Source organism: Botryllus schlosseri, chromosome 2 (genome assembly GCF_051294905.1).
Source record: "Botryllus schlosseri isolate E-star chromosome 2, Bs_hap1, whole genome shotgun sequence".
Lineage (NCBI taxonomy): Eukaryota > Metazoa > Chordata > Ascidiacea > Stolidobranchia > Styelidae > Botryllus > Botryllus schlosseri.
Genome location: NC_137237.1, coordinates 19,964,338 through 19,984,641, shown reverse-complemented (window position 1 = coordinate 19,984,641; position 20,304 = coordinate 19,964,338). Strand labels below are relative to the sequence as shown.

The window sequence follows — 20,304 nt, the reverse complement described above, 5'->3', positions numbered from 1 at the left end:
ACCTGAAAAGGAGGACGTATGGTTACCCTAAGTTATAATCGATTTTTTTCATTCCAACGGCCGCGATAATACAGTACTAAACCGCGAATGCTGTAGGGCCTAAATGTAAAACTTGCTAGTAGATTACTTCATTATTCTTTTAAACTCGGGGAAACGTTTTGTTGACGAACGCTATAGTGATGTATTGCACATCGAGCCGCTTACCCAAACCACGTATCCGACCACTCGCCCAACCGTAACCCCTAACCAAAAGTATTTGTAAGGACTTGTGCGTTGAAAACTTCACCAAAGACCTTGCAATCCCGATGCCGAAAAGGACCCCGCTATAGAGCATCAGTACCGGGCATCGAAGCAAGAAATTCTCAGACGCTAACTGATTCATCCTCTTGTTCATATACTAATACTTGATCAATATGAGTTCAATGCCTCAGTACGGCAGCGCGGTAAAACTTTCAGAGGGTATTTCCGATGAAACTATACGGTTTACCACTCAAAAGAGCAGACTTTCGTAAACGCTGGTTTCTTTATATGATTCGTTACCCAGGAAGATGTGATCTTGCTCAAAAGTGTTTATTCTGATGGCAACTCTGTGCGACAAAATATATTATATATTAAATGCGCGTGAAAAACGAAATAAATGAAAAGGGAACAAGTGAATATGAATTACGAGCAATGTGAGTCACAAATTCAGACTGCATGATGCCGAATTATCAATAGCGCCAAAGAAGCAGTAGTTACTGCATAGCGCGGTCATCAGAAATCCAAGTGGTAAATGCAGATTGTGTCGCCAATAGAGAATGTTGCGGATTGCTGTCTCATAACATAGTACTAATGATAAGTGCGGTTACACCAGGGCTATCAAGATACCCAGACGAAGGAAAAGGATGTATTCGTGGAAACAGAATGAATTTTGAAGATTGGGATGTCATGGCGAAGCTGCGAAATCACATATTTCCTAAATATCGTTGCTATCTTGATGGTTTCGGTTTGGGACAATCTCAAAAGCAAAGATTATGATGTCCATCCTACATTGGAATGCCCTACTGATGCATAAGTTTCTACGACTTAAATAATATAATACTGCCGATACCGCTGGCTGAAACCACATTTCTGACCGTGTACTGCAGCATTGGGTGCTCACAGAAGTACACAAGTGCAAAACACATTTACCTCAAATAAATTCCTCTAATCATTCAGGCTTGAACCAAGTCGATACTGGATAGTTTGCAATATTTTGTTGAGTCGCCATTGACGTCACCACTCAACTCTGCCGTGAGTGGTACTTAAAGTTTGTGATTGAGTGGACGGCCGACTGTCGGCGCGGTATTTGTAAATTCGATGAAACACGATGTTTCTCGTAGGCTTTTGATACTGTGTTGGTTTACATCGTGTTATACATCTTCGACGACTCTTGTGCCGTTCACGCTGGTAGTCGGCTTTATCGCTTCGAGTTCTATGGACGTGTCTTCGCTTTCGACTAATGGCGTTTTGGTATCGCTCTGCTTCATTTTGCTGCGACGAGAAATGAGATCATGATGCTGTAACGAGCTAGCTACAATAAGTATTTAGGATCGGCACAAATTAGCGAAAAAAGAGAAAATGCACGTTACATTTTCAACGAATAACATTATCGAATGATAACGATAGTAATCATCGCAGAGTGGCCATATGCTCCGCGTCGTGAGATTACAGTAAGTGTGGACTGAGACAAAAGTGTCTTTCGGTTTCACCCGACATAATACATACCATTTCCAAATCGAATTACTGGTTGCTAAACATTCTATATACACAATCTATACTATACATAAACCGAGCCAAATAATTATCGCATTCGCAGGATTTGAAGATTGTCGCGAGTGATGGGGCCAGATATTCGCGTCTGCAAATTAAATATAACATAGGCTCGCTCAGTATCCAATCTACACAGGCGAGTGTAACATTGTGAATTCAGACTTGAGCATACGATCAGGATTGGACACATCAACTCCGCCTATACCGTGTACACTGCACATGTTAACGATGCAATCCTCTTCATATTCGTGACTTGTTATTTTTCAACAACTCAACAAGTTTATAACTACGCATGCCTCATTATTAACCTATCGACCCTATTATTACTACCTATTGGCCAAGGTGGGGGGATTAATAGGCTATTTCAAGTCATTTCCGATCCTTCCTGTCTTTTCAATGCAACACAGACTTGTGGTGTTACGAGTCTAAGGAAATATTGGCAAACTAATGAAGGGATGAACTTGACTTTACACTACCATTGTGACTTTAGCAGGATCAAGATATGGATTTCGACTCAATTATTCAAGCAGCCAATCTATCGGAACCGTTTATGTCTATATTTGGGCGAACCCAATTTTACCAAGTACTCGTAACATTAGATTATCACGCATTTGTATACAAGGATTCAATTGCCTGCCACAGCTCCCGGGTATGACGTATTGATGCAGAGGAGAAGATACCAATATTAGCGCCGAACTAAGCCATAGCCTAGCTTCCCTTATGGTGACAGGCATGGATAGAAGTTGTGAGCGATATAATAACGTCACGAATCACAAGCGTAATGGTCGTGTCGGTTAATCGTGGACCTGTCACAAAGATGGCGTGCTTCGCGTTCAAGGCGATCACGATTACATTAAAGCAGAACGAGAAATAGCGCGACCCACCGAGGCCATGTCATTAACGTTGAATAGGATAAGGTTTAAACAAACCTCACCCGTGGAGTGTACGTATGTGTACTCGCGATCTATATACAATTACGATACCGTCGATATTATGTAATGAGTATGTAAACGAGGCCACATATGTCGTGATGTGGGCGGAAATTACCTTTCTTGTCTCCTCTCAACATCCTCCAGCTCCTCAGCGTCGGATTTGGTCCGGTACAAACACCGCATCAAAAGAGATATAAGAAAAAACTCGACGATCTGCAATACCGTGTATTACACTGTCAATGGCTGTTTTGCGATATGTAACGCATCCGTAAACACGGACACTATCAAAGTCAAACGTCGCATACTTACCATAATTTGGTAATTCACCGTGATGATGCGACCCCGCGTCGTGTATGGTGGCACGCAAGGCAACTGCGCCAGCTTCAGTATGAAAGGTTGTATGTTGGAAATGAGGAGAACAGCCTGAAGGCAATGGCGCAATCGTGAATAAGCCTATTCATGGAGAAAATTATGTACATGATCGAGCGGAATTTGCTTTGATGAAGTATCTAACGTTGGGTGTAGATTGTAGTGGCCAGACGCTATCGTATATGTGCCAGATTTGGCAAAAATTACACGATTTTACTTATAATTACTTCACATGTCAGTAATTAAAATCACTCTACATGTTTGCAGTCAAATCAAAATTCGAATCCTATTACAATTGCTCTAGCTCAGTGGTTCTCAACCTTTTTTTAGACACGCCCCCCTTTTTGATGGTGAAAAATTTCGCGCCCCCCTTATCGTCATATCACAAAATCCAACTGGGATGCTAGCAACCCCAACATGTTGTTTGGTGGTATGGTCGGTTATAAATGTTGATGACAGAATAAAAATACATGAAATTTGGCCTATATAGAGAGAAACACGCGTGCCTTGGAGGTAAATCGCGCGGAGCGCGAAATTTTTTTTCAGGTGACCGCTTCTTCGCGCCCCCCAGGTTGAGAACCCCTGCAGTCTAGCTAGAACTTTTACAATCCAACTACATTTCAATTGCTTTACAAAGTATGGCAACATAATGACTGTTGATTTTCGACTTTGTAATTGCTAATGACGTGTACATTGGACTCGAGTGACATTATTCAAATGCGACATGCGATACTGGACAATCTAAGTAATATTACAGCTAGTAATACAATTCCGTGTAATAAATCTTATTAGCGTGGCGCACAAAACTTCTGATGTGATAAGCGGCACTATCATGATTTTACTGCTGCTACTGATCATAATATTGCAATTACTTTCTTATAGAGTAAGGGCTAAAAATTGTAATTACTAACAATTGCTTACGATTACAACTACTCTACCTCCGATATGTGCACGATAACCCAAATCGATGGATTTCTTGCGAATTTCACACCTGCGATATTAGTACGAGCGACCACAGACCAATGCCATGTCAGTGGTCGAAGCGAAGACCGTAAAATGTGATCTAGGTTCTGCAAGCTTGGCACTAAGCAAGTGGTGTTCATTGAGGCGGTAATACGACTGTCTCAGATGGGTCCAGTGCAAAAGTACTGCTACAGTTATAGTTTTTACAACATACGATTTCCATCGCAGAGTGGTTACAGTTCTGCAACAATATGGTATACAAAAACTTGTTGCACGAAAAAAATACCTGAGCACCACGAGAAAACACAATCAAGGACCGTATATCATGAAGGCCCATTTGGCGGTGATATCGCCCCCCTTCTACGAAATTTGCGGATCCGATGACTATGCTCAAGATACTGTGCAGTGTGCACTGTGTAGTTAAGTTAGGTGCGAACGATGTCAATCTTGCTCCCTCGAATTAAAGATGTGGCGAGATGGAGCTTTAACCTTTCCTAGTTTTGAATAATATGCGTTACAACATCGTTGCGATGATGATGTGACAACGGAATAAAAAATAAAAGAAATAAACCCTCTGCATTTGTCGTGACTATAAAATCCGATAGTTATTTCATCGACCCCTTCAGGATCATACCGGTCAAGATTTGCGCATAAGCTACTATTTTGATAAAATTAAGACGACTGCAATTGCAATGTTCGACCGCTATCAAGTATAGTGATAACGCAGCAAATATTCGCCAACGTAGGCTCGTTCCGTTATAAATAGACCTTCTAATGTTGAAACATAGATCAGGATTATGGGTACATTAAGGCATCACAAAATAGCTGAATAGCATATTCGTGCCTTGCAACGAAACTTATTGTTTATTACACAGAAATCAGGTGATTATCACCTGTTGGTCTTTTGCACCAGGGTCAATGATAGCGTACAAAGAAATGCCCCGAAAGTAAATTATCAATGTCAATTTAATTCTATCATGCTGAGATTAGTCATTTATCAAGCGAACAATCGACTGTACGAATCTATTTCGGATTCTATCGACGACACTGCCGAAACAAACTACTAACGCATCTCATACTCACTTGAAAACAGAAAAACTTTGCCGTGATATTAAAATGTTTCAACACTTTACTTGAAAGGCCTCTCAATATGATTAGAGCCCACATGCCGGTCAGCATGGACGCCGCAAGTATGACAGTGAAGATCAACTGCAAGAGAAGTCAGATTGGATGACCAGTCCCTGCTATACAATCTCAATAACGCGGGACTTACCTCGTTGACCGAAAACGTGGGGTCGAGTACAAAGACCCCGCGGAAGAACAATACTACAGGCCTCCCGGCTGCTGCTTGGAACGTCAAACAGTACAGAAATTTGAATGTGTTCCTGCGAAATGATCGAAATTTGAGATCACAATATATCCAACACATCTCATAGTATAGCCGTTACAACCCTACTGTGAATACATGGGGGAAAGTAGGTGTATAGTATTTACAATATTTCCACAATAGCGTAGGGTGAAAATCCGGTGAACAGCATACTAAAGTACCAAATTGGTACTTTAACACCCATTCTGACAGGCGAAAATGAATCAAATGCACCAAGCCTGATAGCAGTGGAGTGGTTCCCAAACTGTGGTACGCGAGACTCTCTCAGTGATACGCAAGAAGCTTCGGCGGATCGAGAAATTAAAGAATTTTACAATTTGATGAAGCTGGATTTGTACTTAATATGAAGGCATCAGTCATCAATCAGGTATAACTATGGGCTTATTAGGTATACTAGGATGTCGGACAAAGGTCATATATCCCCATATTCTAGAACTCTATCATTGGTCAGGCTGCAATTAGTGACTACACGTTACTTTGCGCCGAGCAGTCACTTTCAAATTCAGATTCCACTCAATACCAACATCAAAACCTTATTATCACCGGATAATGCACATTTATAGCCGAATGTTATGCATCATTTTTCCCAGAATTTGCATGCCATTTTAAGGGTGCGTATTATACATGGGGGCGTACTATACTCGGGAAATTACGGTATTTAACACGGGAAGAAGAGTCGCCTTTCATTGTTGTCGAGTTTGAAACACTGTTATAGTCTGGTACAATTTAGGTGGTACGAAGGTAGGCGAACGCTGTGAAAAACATGGAAAAAAGTTTGGGGAACACTGCTTTATATGGATTTAGCACAAGGACAGGGTCGCACACATCCATCAGTTAATCCGAGACGGCTATACGTTCGAAATTGCAGGATGTATCTTCGCGACAAGCTCAAAACGACCGATGACTAGCGCAATGGTATCGACATCACAATTTTTATCACGCGCTTCTTGATATAAGAAACATACAATGCCCAAGCAGTCTTGCTTCAGTTAGGATATTGAGCATAACCCCATGTCAACCTATTTGTTTCATTTGAATATGTATGATTCACAATGAGCAGACAATGGGCCGTCTACAACGGTAGGCCTATAAAGTAGGCTACAAGCTGTAAAATGTCAAATGATAAGTTCACTGACAGTGCAAAATTAACGATACAAATGAACTGCACGCTGCAAAAAAACTTTGACTTTGTAAACAATTTTGACATTTTTTGACCTAACTCCACAATTTTGACAAAATTTTGACTTTTTTGTCATAAAAAATCGCCCTACTGATGACGCTATGAGTAGATTCAAACTACGAAAACGTATTCAATAACCATGAAAGAGTGGATGTTTCACGCGGTTCTCGTGACAATTTCACCCGGAGAAGTGATGGAAACTTATCCCCAAACTACTATTTACTTTTCCCAGTTCGAATTGTAAAAAGAAACCAGTTTGTCGAGAAATATGCTCAAGGAGAAGTGGAAGCATTCTGAAAACGTAATCGCTCTAGTAAATAATGCAAGTAGGGAAACACAGGGATTGTATTACTGACCACCACTGGCTGAGCTGCGTGATAGTCTGTAAATTTCAGGTTCACTTTGCGTTTCTATGACGCAGGTTCGTACCAACCTCGTCATCGGCACCATCGGTAAACACCGACAACAGCAGCATAGCGGGGGCGTGCTCAGTCTAACCTTCACACCGTCGAGCCTTTGCAACATCGCCGAGATACCCCCGTAGTAGTTCACCATCAAGTTCAGCAGCGCGTGCATCGCAAAACCGAAATACCTACGTCAACGTGATGGATAGTGATGTTATGTTGTTATTCCGGAAAAGATAAGGCGATACTCACACTGAACATACGAAATCGATCATGAGGTTTCCGCGCGGAAAAAAGGTACCGACCGCAGCGGTCAACGCAAATGTGGGTGGAATTCCAGCCTAATAGTACAGAACGATTTACTGTTAAAAGACTACACGATAGTTTATAACGTGCATAAAAAACATGATATTTTGTGGTATAGGCATCGTCGAATCACTTCTCATTCCATAAATGCGCATGCAGACGTAATGAGAAACGAAGTACTTCTAGTCAAGTAGCTTTTGCTACAAGTCGACGGATCGGGAACCAGAATAAGGAATATCGACCTGGTGTAAATGACCATAATAGTCGAAATACCAAGATTACCAAAAAACAACAGCAGCAAGACAATCATCAGCGGTGACTGCTTTGTGACTACATCTGTGTAAATGTCACAATTTAGTATGGCACGGTATAACCAGACCGATAATTATAATCAATTATTTTCTGCTGTTTCGTTATTTGCGAAAAACATTTTGGAACTGGTAGTAAAGGATGAAAGCATGGTCTAGAACAGGGGTGGGCAACCTTTTCGCTATTCACGGCCGCATTTCGATTACTTATGTAGTCTACGGCCGCATTCCAGGTCATAGTCGCAATGAACAAACTGGACACCAAATACCCATGTTAAACTATCCATGCCTCTTTCCGGTGAACTCCAGACTAATCTACCTTTTCATATCGTCTTATTATACGCATCGAAATCGCTAGTGGTCATGTAATCGGAGCGGTTTTCGTCGCGCAAGACGCGATAATTCTTTTAGATTCACGGATGAATTTCGTCATTAATATTAGTAGTAGTAGAAGTAGTAGTAGTAGTTTCACATATTACTGTCAAATATATATCCTTTCTCAGCCTATGTGATCAGATTCACGGGTAGAGAGAGTTGATGGATGAAGTGATTTCGAAAATTTAGGGCAAGTTGTAAATGATGATGCATATTCAGGTGGACTAATTGTTATATTAGTCACTTTGTTGCATGCTGTTATTTCTTGAGCCCCCATCAGGATTGTCGGTACAATGGTAAGATATTGGAATCTCCCAAACGTACCAGAAACAAATTCCAAACGTACCAGAAACAAGCACACAATTCCAATTTGGTATTTCCATATTTATATATTTCCATATATGCATCGCTTTTTTTCCGCTGTTCGCATCAGTACTCTGAGGCTATGATTGCAAAGGGCGCTACGAAAAAGTCGCGCTGAATCGCGCCAAATTTCAAGATCAATTAAATCTTCCAAAAATTCGGGAGTCAATTCGTAAATTCCATTTTCCTGTCGACGGCCGCCAACATATAAGAATTGAATTACGAGTCCGCGGCCGCAGAAATTTTCTTCTACGGCCGCAGGTTACCCACCCCTTGTCTAGAACAGTGAATCTGAACCGTTTCAGTTCGAGGACGGGTAAAACTTCAAAACAAAAGTAAATACTACAAAAGTATGCAGCCCAAAACAAAGAATCCGAAGGTAGACCTTGTAGGCCTACTCTATATCACCCCGAAGAGCGTTCTCAAGTATATACGTTCCAAATTTCAAAATCTGTTCAAAATTTGGTGTTTTATTTTTCTAATTACTAGACAAGCCTTCAACTTACTACATTTTGCCATTGACAATAATATTGTAATATATTTGGCGCACTGGCCGGAAATTTAACTGGGACCAGAGATTGAGAACCACCGGTTTAGAACTTGGTATCTTAGATTGATGAGTGACTTGGACGAGTCGATCGACTAAATGTTAAAGTGGCAAAAAAAACTTCTGTAATAAAATATTATTTTTTTGACGATGTCTCAGCTAGGCTATATCCCACCTGGTAAAGTATAGGAAATTGATGCTACATCCATCCGTTTACATTTACACACACATTTACATTTACATTTATGTCACACATTACCAAGCGTATTTCGGGTTGATTCCACGTTTTCACCCATTTACGTCATCAGCGTAGTTGAACATGTCACGCGACATACAAAAGTAGGTGAAAGGTTAGTCAATTAATTAAAAACCGCGACGAAATAGGTAATAATCCATGTTCTATTGCCTGAAGCATTATCGTGTTACGACGTTACTTCTCGTATCTCTTTTCTCATTACGTGATGACCCTTCACCTACATATTGTGACGGCATCAAAGGATGTTTTAATTTTCGACAAGTGATTAAATCTACCAATCAACTATACATCTTTACCGTCGCAATGACGGGGTGGTAAAATTTTAGGAACATTATCAGTGTTCAAATCGTAAAGCTATAGTTTCTCCCCAGCTTAACTCACAACAATCGTGTACCGCGTTTACAATCCTTACTGGACGCCGGCGACTGTATTGTAGTGAGAATACCGTAGGCTGTTGACACTAAATGAGGTTATAAAGCGGTCGATTTACGCTCGTTTTACGAGTATTTTCGCTATCGTTGGAACTTTATTTGATTAGTAATTACCTGAAGAACAGACATTCGCCGTCTTCTGTAATTCCGACGGATTTTACTTCGCAAATAGAAAATTTCTTCCACAAATATTGCGACAGTTGTGAAGGCCATTACTATCAATATGAGGTGAATGATGAGGTTCGTGGAATCCAAATCTGGAAGAATAGAAATATGATAAACACGTTTAGGCCTGCGACAAAATAGCGTCGACCACGCCAATGAAATTAGAGCCTGACCTATATCCGAATTTTGATATTGACCGGTCCGAGGACATATGAACAATGAACATTGACCATGCGACATAATAGAAAGTGTCGCATGCTCAATGAGCATTGCTCATTGGCGCAGCTGTCGTTTTTCATTGTGTGGCATGCTCGAATGTCTGGCGACCACCGATATAATATATTTTTTCCGTTAGCGACGATATTTTCTGACGATATTAGAATTTGACATACATTTCAACTAGGGTTTTCGACTAATAACAGTAATTTGACAAATATAAACGATGAATTGTTCACCATACGTGACTGCTATCCAGTAAGGGCATTTTATGGAATATTTCACAAATCTGGTACTACTCAATTCTTGCACAGTATAAGAGTGTCGTAAGACATTAATAATAATGCAATCGCCAAAGCTCCCGTGACTATAGCAATTTATGAAAAGTCTCAATTCATATCATAAAGGTTGGTACACAGCTTGACCTACTTCACTCATGCTCGGTGGTCATAGGTCACTTCAGGTACAGAAAAATCATTGGATATCGGACAGAACAATGCAATACGACAGTAGAGTACATGCTTGTTCCCGATTCCGACTATCAGCTTCCGGTTTATGATTAGTGAATTGCATCAAGCCGAGTCATTTTGATTTACTCCCTTGTAATTATGATGTAGGCGTGGTCTCTGGAAAAAGTCAGTGTTGTAAACTTATGATGCACGTTGCCTTTATCGTAATTGAGTAAAGCCTCGCAGACAGGCCGAGAAAAAGGTCGAAAATTATGATATGGATGGATTAATCGAACGTGCTAAGGATCGGGCCGCCTTGAACTCATCGAATGTCAAAACACAACTGGAAAGAGTGTAGCGATATGTTCGAAATTAAGTAATTGACTTGAACTTCCTACGACATAACTAGCTTTATATGATAATAAAATAGCCATTGACTTTACTCGTATACAGTCTTGACGAGGGTTCTCAAACACAAAAGTGGTGACGGGTCAATTCTGTAGCTTGGATGAAGTCGCGGACAGTATTATACCCTAGTTATGCATTGCTCCACCCTGTCAAAAAGGCCACTGATCGTAACTTATACACAATCCATCGCCAAAGTCATATACCTTTTTTTCGTTCGGTATAGGTTCGCATACTTGAGCGCAGTAATTCGATTCCACAGTGCCTAAAACTCAATAGCTAACAGGCAGAGATGAGCGTATTTAGTATTTTCCAATCCAAAAGTCGCATGAAAATGGAAAAGTCTAAATTCAAATCCAGCCTCCAAACAATCGTAAATCTAAATCCGATATAATCCGGCCCAAATCATAAAATCTGGATTTATCGAATCAAAATCCACGGTCATCTCTGATTAGAGGGAAAACACCTTTTGCCTCGCACTGGGTACACCACAAAGATCACGTATGAGACGGCATTTTTTTTTCAAATCGATGAAGTACACATTTTCACATTTAAAATAGGATATACTAACCGCAAACTTGACGTGGGCAATGTACGTCCGTAACCGTGGCACCATAGTGTTCTATATGGTGTGAACACAAGCAAATCACACGGCTCACTACGATTGATCCACGTCACACTTTCCATTTGACCCCGATACCTTTCGATTGATACCAATCTTATGATTTTTCGAGCTCGGCAAGTCGGTCAAAAATCACCGTCAATTGCCTTTGGCCAAATGAAAATAGTGACGTAGACCAATCGCAGTGAACAGTGAGATTTGCTTGTGCCCACGCCATAAAGGACGCTAAGATGGCACAAATGTCCAACATAGCTAATTCAGTCATAGCTAATTCTAAGTCAGTATAACAAAATATTCAAAGGCTGGATAGTTTAAATGTTGCTCTGCCTCTATAGTTTGCATGATACGAAAAATAAACAGGCATTGCAGTATCCATTATTTGTTTCGCTGATAAGCTGAAGTATGTTGTACATCGTTATTTTCGACTGCACGAAGACATAACAAAAATACGTCCTTTCTTGTGCATTGCACTTTGAGCACAGTGATTCCCAAACGGCGCGGGACCATATAAAAGAAAAGCATCTTCTTTCGAAAGGCAGGGTGGCTGACAATAGTTGTCCAATGTCCAGATAGGCTACAGTGTCGACAGAGATGTCTTCGCCGATCATGCATTCAGGTGGATAGACTGTGTAGGAAACTTTACTCTGAGTATTTAAGTTGTACTAGTGTGACATCTCGGCGTTGATATTTACGTGGAAATAAATTGACAACGCAGTCCTTGCAGCATATAAGATTCAGGAGAATATAAATCATTTTGCGAAACCAAGGTTACGAATGAATCCACGCTCAGGGCGAAAGGTTGTATTTAATGTCATTAGACAGACACCTAGTCAGTTAACTCGTGTAGTTATTGTATTCACGAAATAATTCGGAACTCAATTGGATAGCTGCGTAAAATCACATCGTACAGCATGACATACATAAACTATGTTCAATTAAGCATTTCGATTCGATATCATTAAATCGGAAGGATATCGCGTCATCATAATCCTCGAAGCATATGTTTGCTTTGTCGCTATACGTATGGTTTTGAATGGTTATTACAATAGTAATATATTTTGCGCCAGCAGAGTGAATTTAGTGGAATCGTTTCCCAGCCAGCTTTTCATAGCTTAATGCGCGTTGTGGGTACAGTTTTCAATATTGCAGTCATTACGGAAATAGAGATAGTGCTGTTGTTCTAAGTCGGTTTTGATTTTCTAGTGAATAGAGCTTCTTTGATGAGAATATAACACAGAAAGCGTCTTACTTGTCACTATTTCCAACGCAGATGGAGGGTCTCCGGCGCATTGTTTTCGGAATATCTGCAAATTCAAGTCCACTGTGGTGTTCTGTCAGAAACCAGAGTGGGTTAAGCGGGTAACCAAAGTGCATGCGATTCGAATCACTGAATTAAAGTAATCACCTCGGACAAAATTTCCACTTGTCTCCCATTTCCACTAAATTCGTTCGTCCCTAAGCTATCATTCATGTTTCCAGGATGTCCGACTCTCGGAAGGTTTTTATTCGAGGAGATACCGCTCAGAAGGTCAGACTACACGATATGCCTACATAGGACAGTCTGCACATACGTATATATACAACATTACCGGAATGTAACATGCTCTACTTTTTACGATACGATGGTACCCAGACTGTTGACTTTCTTCTTACATCTATAGTTAGTACGTCACTCGCCTGCGATAATAACAAAACAACACTATCAAGCTATCTTTGGTTACGACAGCGATGCGGTCTTGGCAAAGCTGATTGCTCAACGCTTTAGCTATCAAGAGCCTACGGCGTCTTTTTGAGCTAACCTTTTAACAGTATCGCCCAAGTTCTACTCACATTCACTATCACGGGAATGAGCGAGCTATAGCACAACACCACTGTCTACCAAGGCTTATGCAAATAAAGCCCAACAATAGCACGAACACACAATGACCTGCCGGCCGTATTGTTAAAATGATCATATAATTCCTCATGATCTGACGATCACAGTTCACAAGAATTCTGAAATTTCTACGATCTCTGTCGAAGATCTCCCAGAAAGATGCGTTCTTCGACTTCTGATGCTCCATAAAACAAAGCCAAGAATATCTCAGACACGCATCGCTGATGCGTTACGTCATCGACGAAGCGGTCAATGAACTTTAGTCGATAAGCTCCCACGCAACGTTTGCCGACGACACTCGTCGGCCACAAAGCTTAAAAAAAATTCATTTTCGCGTCGCATGGCGTAAACTGCAAACATTGGATAATTTATCACGAAACTAACGACGAAATATTTAAAAGAGGTGAAGGTCATCTCGCCACGTTGTTTTCTGAATCATTGAAATTAGGTTGGTCAAATGATTTGTGACTAAGTGTATACTTTGTAAGACATTTTGCTAACAGTTCAAAGCAGTTCGTAGTCATGTCGTCATGAGAGAAGTTTTACATATATAGAGAGACTCGACCGCAATACCCGATATCAGCCGTAACTGAACTGTACTGTACACCGTACACTGTGTGCAGCTTAACTTCTTTTCAATCCGAACTTACGTATTTTGTGAGATTGAGGTCACAACGACTCATTACCGCTAACCCTTCTACAAAAATAGATCTGCAATCTACATTCCTATGTAATATTGATTTATTTCATTATTCTCAAGAGATAATAAAGCCATTATCAACGTCCATATGTTCTTTACAAACATGCAGAAGTCAATGAAATGAGTCAAAAACACGCCCAGTGAAGTGTACTAAGATGCTGTTGCGGTTTACCAATTCGATTGAAAACTACAAGTCATGTGCCATTCGAGCAAAAATATCGTTCGTGGCAAGAGTCCAGTTACCACATGTCTTTCACGCAAGACAAGCTAGGCGAAAAGTGGCGTCCAGACATCTAGCTGACATTGTTTGTAGCTTATAGCGAATTAACTGCTGTTACCTATCTTATTTCTTATTGCCACATGAGCAATTAATTCTATCCTCAACTCCCATCTCTGCTAAGATCCGACTGACGAAATATTTAATACCCGTGTTGAAGTATTTGGTGAGACCAGACCGAGATATACTATCGCTGGCCTCCCCTTCCGACAGCATAGCTACTAGGCTTTCGGCAGTCTTTGTGAGTCGTATCAGTATTAACTATATAAAGAAATTTAACAGTCGAGTGTACCTGTAGTAAAAATATGATAGATGTTTGTGCTCTGAATGCGAAAGGTGATGTGGAATATTGGTATGAGTGAGTGCATTCTACTTTAACTCGTACTTCACAATATGCTGTTGAATAGTTGCGAGATTCAGTCACAGTAATTCTATAGGAAAACAACGATTTCATCAACAAAGATCAAAACGTATTTGTTTGCGTTGGGGTCAAGAGCCTTCAGGTCGAGTAGTAAAAGCAGTGCCGCCGCAAAAAAATCTGGATCCATTGACTTTCCCGCCGTTAAATTTGTTCATCAACCATTATCTGTTTGACTTGCAGACGTAATATATCCTTGCCAGTAAAAGGCTCCATGCTGAATAGATCTGACATGAAAGAATAGAGAAGGACAATGGATCAAAGTGAGTACGAGTTATAACTTTAATCATTACCTGCGGATTTTTGGACATATATATATAAAGCTGGTACCAGCGTTCGTAATGCGACGCTGAAGATAATTCTTATTTCGCGAATGCAGATATGGTGGAAAACGAACATCCCAATATACCGACTGAGGACGCAAGCGATGAGTTAATGGACATAATAAAGGAAGGGAAGTCACGTAAGTCGATGGCATTTTTAAATTCCTTACTATACATCAGCGGGGATGTGTAAAGTAGCCGGATTTGGATTGGATAAAGATTTAGGAATTTATTTTAGCCGCATTTGGATTTGGATTTGGACATGAGATATCAAAAATTTTTGTGCGATATTTGAATGGATGTTAATCATATCATTGGAGTTGATTTTGAATTTCGCCGTGACTGAAAAGATATTCCGAATTTGAATCTTAAACCGGGACATGATTTGGACAGGACTCTGTTCCCGAGTTGCATATCCAAAAATGAATGGGTTACGGCCGGCTATTTATTTTTGCCAATACAGATCTTCAATTTCGGTTTCTATCTAGTGGATATGTACACTATATCTATATCATTTGCTAACAATGTTATTTGGTGTTGTGAAAGCTACGATCGAGTGTAATTAGGAGTATCTTCTCGAATTGATCGTTGAACGAGGTCAGTTAGGCTGTGAATGTGAGTTTCAGTTATCTTTCAAAACTAATATTCAACGATCACGCGTAATTTTATATATTTGAGGAAGTATACTGGAAGTAGGAAGAAGAATAAAGATTTATAAGTCCCTTGTGCAAATCGACGTGAATGCAAAGCATTCAGAGTAAGCAAACAGATTGTATATATTTTCATTGCTTATTTTCGACTTCCAATAAATACTGGCCAACGATATATCGGAAATCTTTATCGATTCATGAATAGTTTGAAATTCAAGGTATATACCGAGATTGCTTATTATAATCCCCGAATTGCCTACTTTTAGCGCGGCCTAATTTCTATCTATAGGGTTTTTGTAAGACACCGCATATTCGGATTGGATGACGAGCAGCCTATAGATCAGTGTTTCTCAAACTTTTCAATAAAATTCACGAAACGGTCCTTCGGCAATTTTTTAAATGACGCTCACGGTCCCTTACAAAATCAATACAATACAAGAATACAACCATTGTCTCTACTCCGAAGAAATTTCGGAATCGCTCGCACGTACCAGACTAAACTAGGAAAAATTCCTTTTCAATTCGCATTTCCTTGGTGCATGTTTCGGGGCCTCGACATATCAATAACGATGGATCCGGCCACCATGCGGGTGATGATTTTGAACCACGGCTTTATTGCTGGTGATCTTTTCGACAGCGCACTTCCTGTGAAGTCGCATATGTTGGCCAAACCTTCCTTACTTGGTGTGTCCTAGCGCGGAAAGGCCCAGCGCCGAAATGTCGATGATGCACCCGCAGGTTGGGTACCCTCAGACTAAAGCATCCTAATGGCCCCAAGCGATGCTATCATGATTGCGAATACAGGTAGACATATTTCTGTAAAACTTTGCCTATTTTGTCCGGGAGCGCATACGCATACAATAAGATCAAGAAATATTTAGTGAGACTAAAACGCGACTGAAATTTAAAATTGAATAATTCTGCATCAAAATACTCTACTTTATGCTGATTAACGATGTACTGTCGAGCCACATTCGAGTTTGCTTTAAAAATAGTGGTCTGACATTTTTTATGTTCCGAATTATTTTTCTGGATCATGTGAAATTTTCGGAATGTGCTTCGCAGCCCTAAAAAATGGTTCCGAGGATCCCGAAAGGACCGCGGACCCCAGTTTGAGATCCACTGCCATAGATAAACCTCCGATACTCACGTAGATATATCCTATATATCCTATAACATATAGGTTCTTTATAGCTGAAACTTTTTTGGTGCGATGCACTCTTAACTTGTTGCTACGAACTCACGTACCCCATAGAATCGTAGGTCCTTCTTCATCCTTCGATTACGTTCTAAATGTGAGAAAGAAAGACCGACTGTCGACACCACAAATTTCTAATCCTGAAAGATGTGCCTTCATGTGAATTGTAAAATTGCAAGACTTGAGCCGATTACATTTATAATGAATCTGGCATTTATCATGTGATATGAGCGTTGACTTTTCTCTTTGTAAAAGATCTACGGTAGCATGCTATTTGCCATCAGCTGCCATAGCTAGCTGGTGTTGATAATAATTAATGCGGTTGCAGTTACAAACAAAAATCAATTTAAAACAAACATGCTGGATGCAAATCGTTCGTAGGCTTATGTTACATGTTTTTTCGAAGGCAGGCCTACTTATACAATTATGGCTTAATTATACAACGTTTTTTTTTATTAAAAAAAAAACACTAATCATGACTATTCCACTGGACAAACCGTTGAAGTGAGCAATACCGAACCGAATATCCTAGAACGTCCAACCTTTTTAGATAAAAAGGCCACAATGGCGGTGTACGAATGACTGCGCGGGCCACTTCATTGCTGATGAACTTATCTGTCAAGGGAACTACACTGCAGCTGCAGTTATGCGCAATACTTATAATTATATGTATAAATCAATCGTCTCTCTACGCAACTAAACCGCTAATATTCATGTTTAGAAAATTCATCGTGCGTATATATAGTAGTCACGCGAATAGCGAAAAATGTTGAAAGTTATTGAGTAAATTAGGGCAGTAATATTGGCAATTGTTTGTCCAAGTCTTAAACAAACTTTAAACTTTAAGAAGTATTCCTGGTGTTTTGTAGATTACTATGGTCATTTACACCAGGTCAATTTCCTTCATTTTTATTCCGTAGCTGCCGGCTTGTAGCAAGGCGCACTTCCTTTTTTTGATAAGACACCGTTTCCACGGATGAGATGGCGAAATATTGGCACTTGCATACGTGATCAGATTTACAGGTAGAGCTGATAGAATTGGTGTCTTCGAAAATGTGTAGCACCCATGATACGCGGTTAATGACTATTTATCAAGATATCGCGAGTTTGCTTCCGGTTGGGTCCCTTGTTATTAATTACTTAGTTAAAGCATGTTTTTATGACGTGACATCGTTATACTCAATTCAGTAAAATATGAATTCGTTTCATTTGTTTCACGAGGTGGATAACCTCATCGAGAGTAAGGAATATAGTCCACTAAATGTAAAATGTAAAATCTCGCGTGGAGCGAAGAAAAATCTCAAGTTCGATACATTTGTCTGAAATACTCCACTTTTTGTTAACTAACGAAAAATTTATCAATGCCAAGCAATTTCGAAAATGACCTTGCGGGCCACTCGGAACCTTCTCACGGGCCACGGGTTGATCACAATGTTCCCTCAAATTTTTCACGAGTCTGCGCACACTCACCAACTCACTGCACCGTCCTTTGGACAACAGTGCGTAACGACTACAAAAAAAGTCATCTTTTCGGCTTTTTTGTGCGCACTTTAGATTTTTTTGTGCGCAGCAGAGACTGTGTCAGCACTGCGCAATTGCGCACGCGTGCAGCTTAGGGGGAACAGTGACTTGACCACTCTACGAACTATAACCGATTCCACTTTTCAGATGATTTCAGAATGAAAGTCGGCATTCTCGTGGTCAGTGTAATATCGTTGCTGATATTCATCATTTTACTTATCGTGAAGAAACGCCGGTACGTTTGCCGCTGACATGCCTATATAGACAGTGTTTTTTAGAAAATATTTCCGTCTCACTCCGTCCCGAAGTATATCCCGCAAATAAATCAACATTTGTCATCAAACGGAGCTTTTACATCGCAACTGCGTGAATTTGCAGCCGTCCGCGCTGTGCGGACATTGTAATTTACCCGCATTATACACTATTCATACTGCTCTATGCCTATAGAGCAGTCGGAGTGAAATTTGTTGACATATATAACGCTTAAAAAGCGTTGACGAAGGAAGAGAGACAAGGCCAAATAAATTCTCCAATTTCGTGACAACGTAGAGTGTGCTATTAATCAAAATCCGACAGCCCGACTACGCCCTTGGGGACAAAAGCTTCAATAAGACCGAGTGCGAATTCAGTGCATCCATTCGCTGTGACATGTCTATAACGGAAATTGACATTGATGACTAGTGATATTTTCCTGATATGTAGATATTATAATTGAGTTTCCAAGAGAGACGGCGAAGTAAGTCGCCTTATACATCTCCAATCATTCCTGTGGCTTGCAGGATTTGTCAAGCAACGATCATTGAATTGTCGATTTATGTTCTCTCAGACGGGTAATGCATTACCCGATAAAATATAACTCATAAAAACCCTCCCAGTTCAATGAGACGACTAGCAATAGAGGCTATCAGATTCACTTATGCTCCCTCAAGTGGGATATGCGGTGTCTAATGCGACTAATTTGCTAAACCATTCACTTTCATCTTCATCAGGAAAATGCTGAAAGAAGGAAAGAAAAGGTATTACACTGAAAGCATTTCATCGGCTGAATCTACTTCTTTTACTGAACTACCAGGCGAGAAAAGACAGCAAACTGTTTAGCGTTTATGTTAGGCCACCTTCTTTACTTTATGATGATACTCGTGCAACTCATTTTATAGTTAATATTTATATCTAGTTACTTTCCGTTATTACTGCAATGGAATTCTTTAAGTTCCGTGTTCGTACTATTATTTTATTTTCCTGTTTGATACACGTGATTGTCGGGCATGAAATGTGTCCGAACAGTAAAGCTCTGGGATTAATTCATAGACGCGAGAAAAAACACGATAAGAGCGAAAGAATACGACTGCCCACATTGAACAGCGAAGGCGTGTTTCTAGCAAGGGAATACAATACGTAGGACGACGAATGCATCTGAATAAAAATTGGCGAGTGGATGGGTAATGTTGACAACTTGTCCGAGCCAGTATTAACAAGTTTCTATTCTTGGCAGACAATGCTTTTATAAACAGCTGTGACTTAGTAATATCCAGGGATATCCAGAACATCTTGATATCCCGACTCATATTGCACATCACCTTTCTCATCGACGATTATTATGAACGCTCCGGCATGCACGCAATCGCCATTTATGAGATTAGCATAATATTTTCAAACATATACTTCCAGCGCCTTCTAGCGGTCATAAAATGGAAGGTATGGGCGGCAATCCGTATCTGGGGTATATATTTCGAGTTTGAATTTACTAAAGAAATAACTTGGTGCAATCAATGGCATTCGGCTTTCAACTAGAGCTTTGGAAAAGTAACCTTTGCGATATTTGCGAGAAGATTAAGAATAAAGACATTTGAGTACGGAAAGTTCATCAGTGTG

General features: G+C 40.2%; 2 protein-coding genes and 1 long non-coding RNA gene across 4 annotated transcripts in view; 2 read left to right on the top strand and 1 right to left on the bottom strand.

Annotated features, from left to right (window-relative positions):
* Positions 1-20,304, top strand: part of LOC145434068 (uncharacterized) — a 169,864-nt gene that overhangs the window by 98,746 nt on the left and 50,814 nt on the right. The window lies entirely within an intron of this gene.
* LOC145434075 (organic solute transporter subunit alpha-like) lies at positions 550-13,767 on the bottom strand. Its single transcript, XM_080311362.1, has 10 exons — positions 12,875-13,767; positions 12,719-12,800; positions 9,727-9,869; positions 7,279-7,367; positions 7,056-7,214; positions 5,329-5,440; positions 5,139-5,264; positions 3,033-3,146; positions 2,839-2,936; positions 550-1,512 (listed from the first exon to the last, which is right to left on the bottom strand). Exons 1-10 carry the CDS (start codon positions 12,938-12,940, stop codon positions 1,392-1,394), a joined length of 1,110 nt encoding a protein of 369 aa, XP_080167488.1. The 5' UTR covers positions 12,941-13,767; the 3' UTR covers positions 550-1,391.
* On the top strand, positions 14,660-19,772 carry LOC145434081 (uncharacterized). The gene is made up of 4 exons (XR_013913264.1): positions 14,660-15,003; positions 15,120-15,203; positions 18,580-18,667; positions 19,422-19,772. It is a non-coding gene; the product is annotated as an uncharacterized LOC145434081 (long non-coding RNA).

Excerpts from the sequence above, each read along its gene's own strand:
- LOC145434075 (XM_080311362.1), bottom strand. The coding sequence starts at position 12,940 with ATGAATGATAGCTTAGGGACGAACGAATTTAGTGGAAATGGGAGACAA. Across the intron at positions 7,368-9,726 it reads GGCGAATGTCTGTTCTTCAG|GCTGGAATTCCACCCACATT; the intron begins GTAATTACTAAT and ends CTGTACTATTAG. Across the intron at positions 5,265-5,328 it reads CCACGTTTTCGGTCAACGAG|TTGATCTTCACTGTCATACT; the intron begins GTAAGTCCCGCG and ends CTTCTCTTGCAG.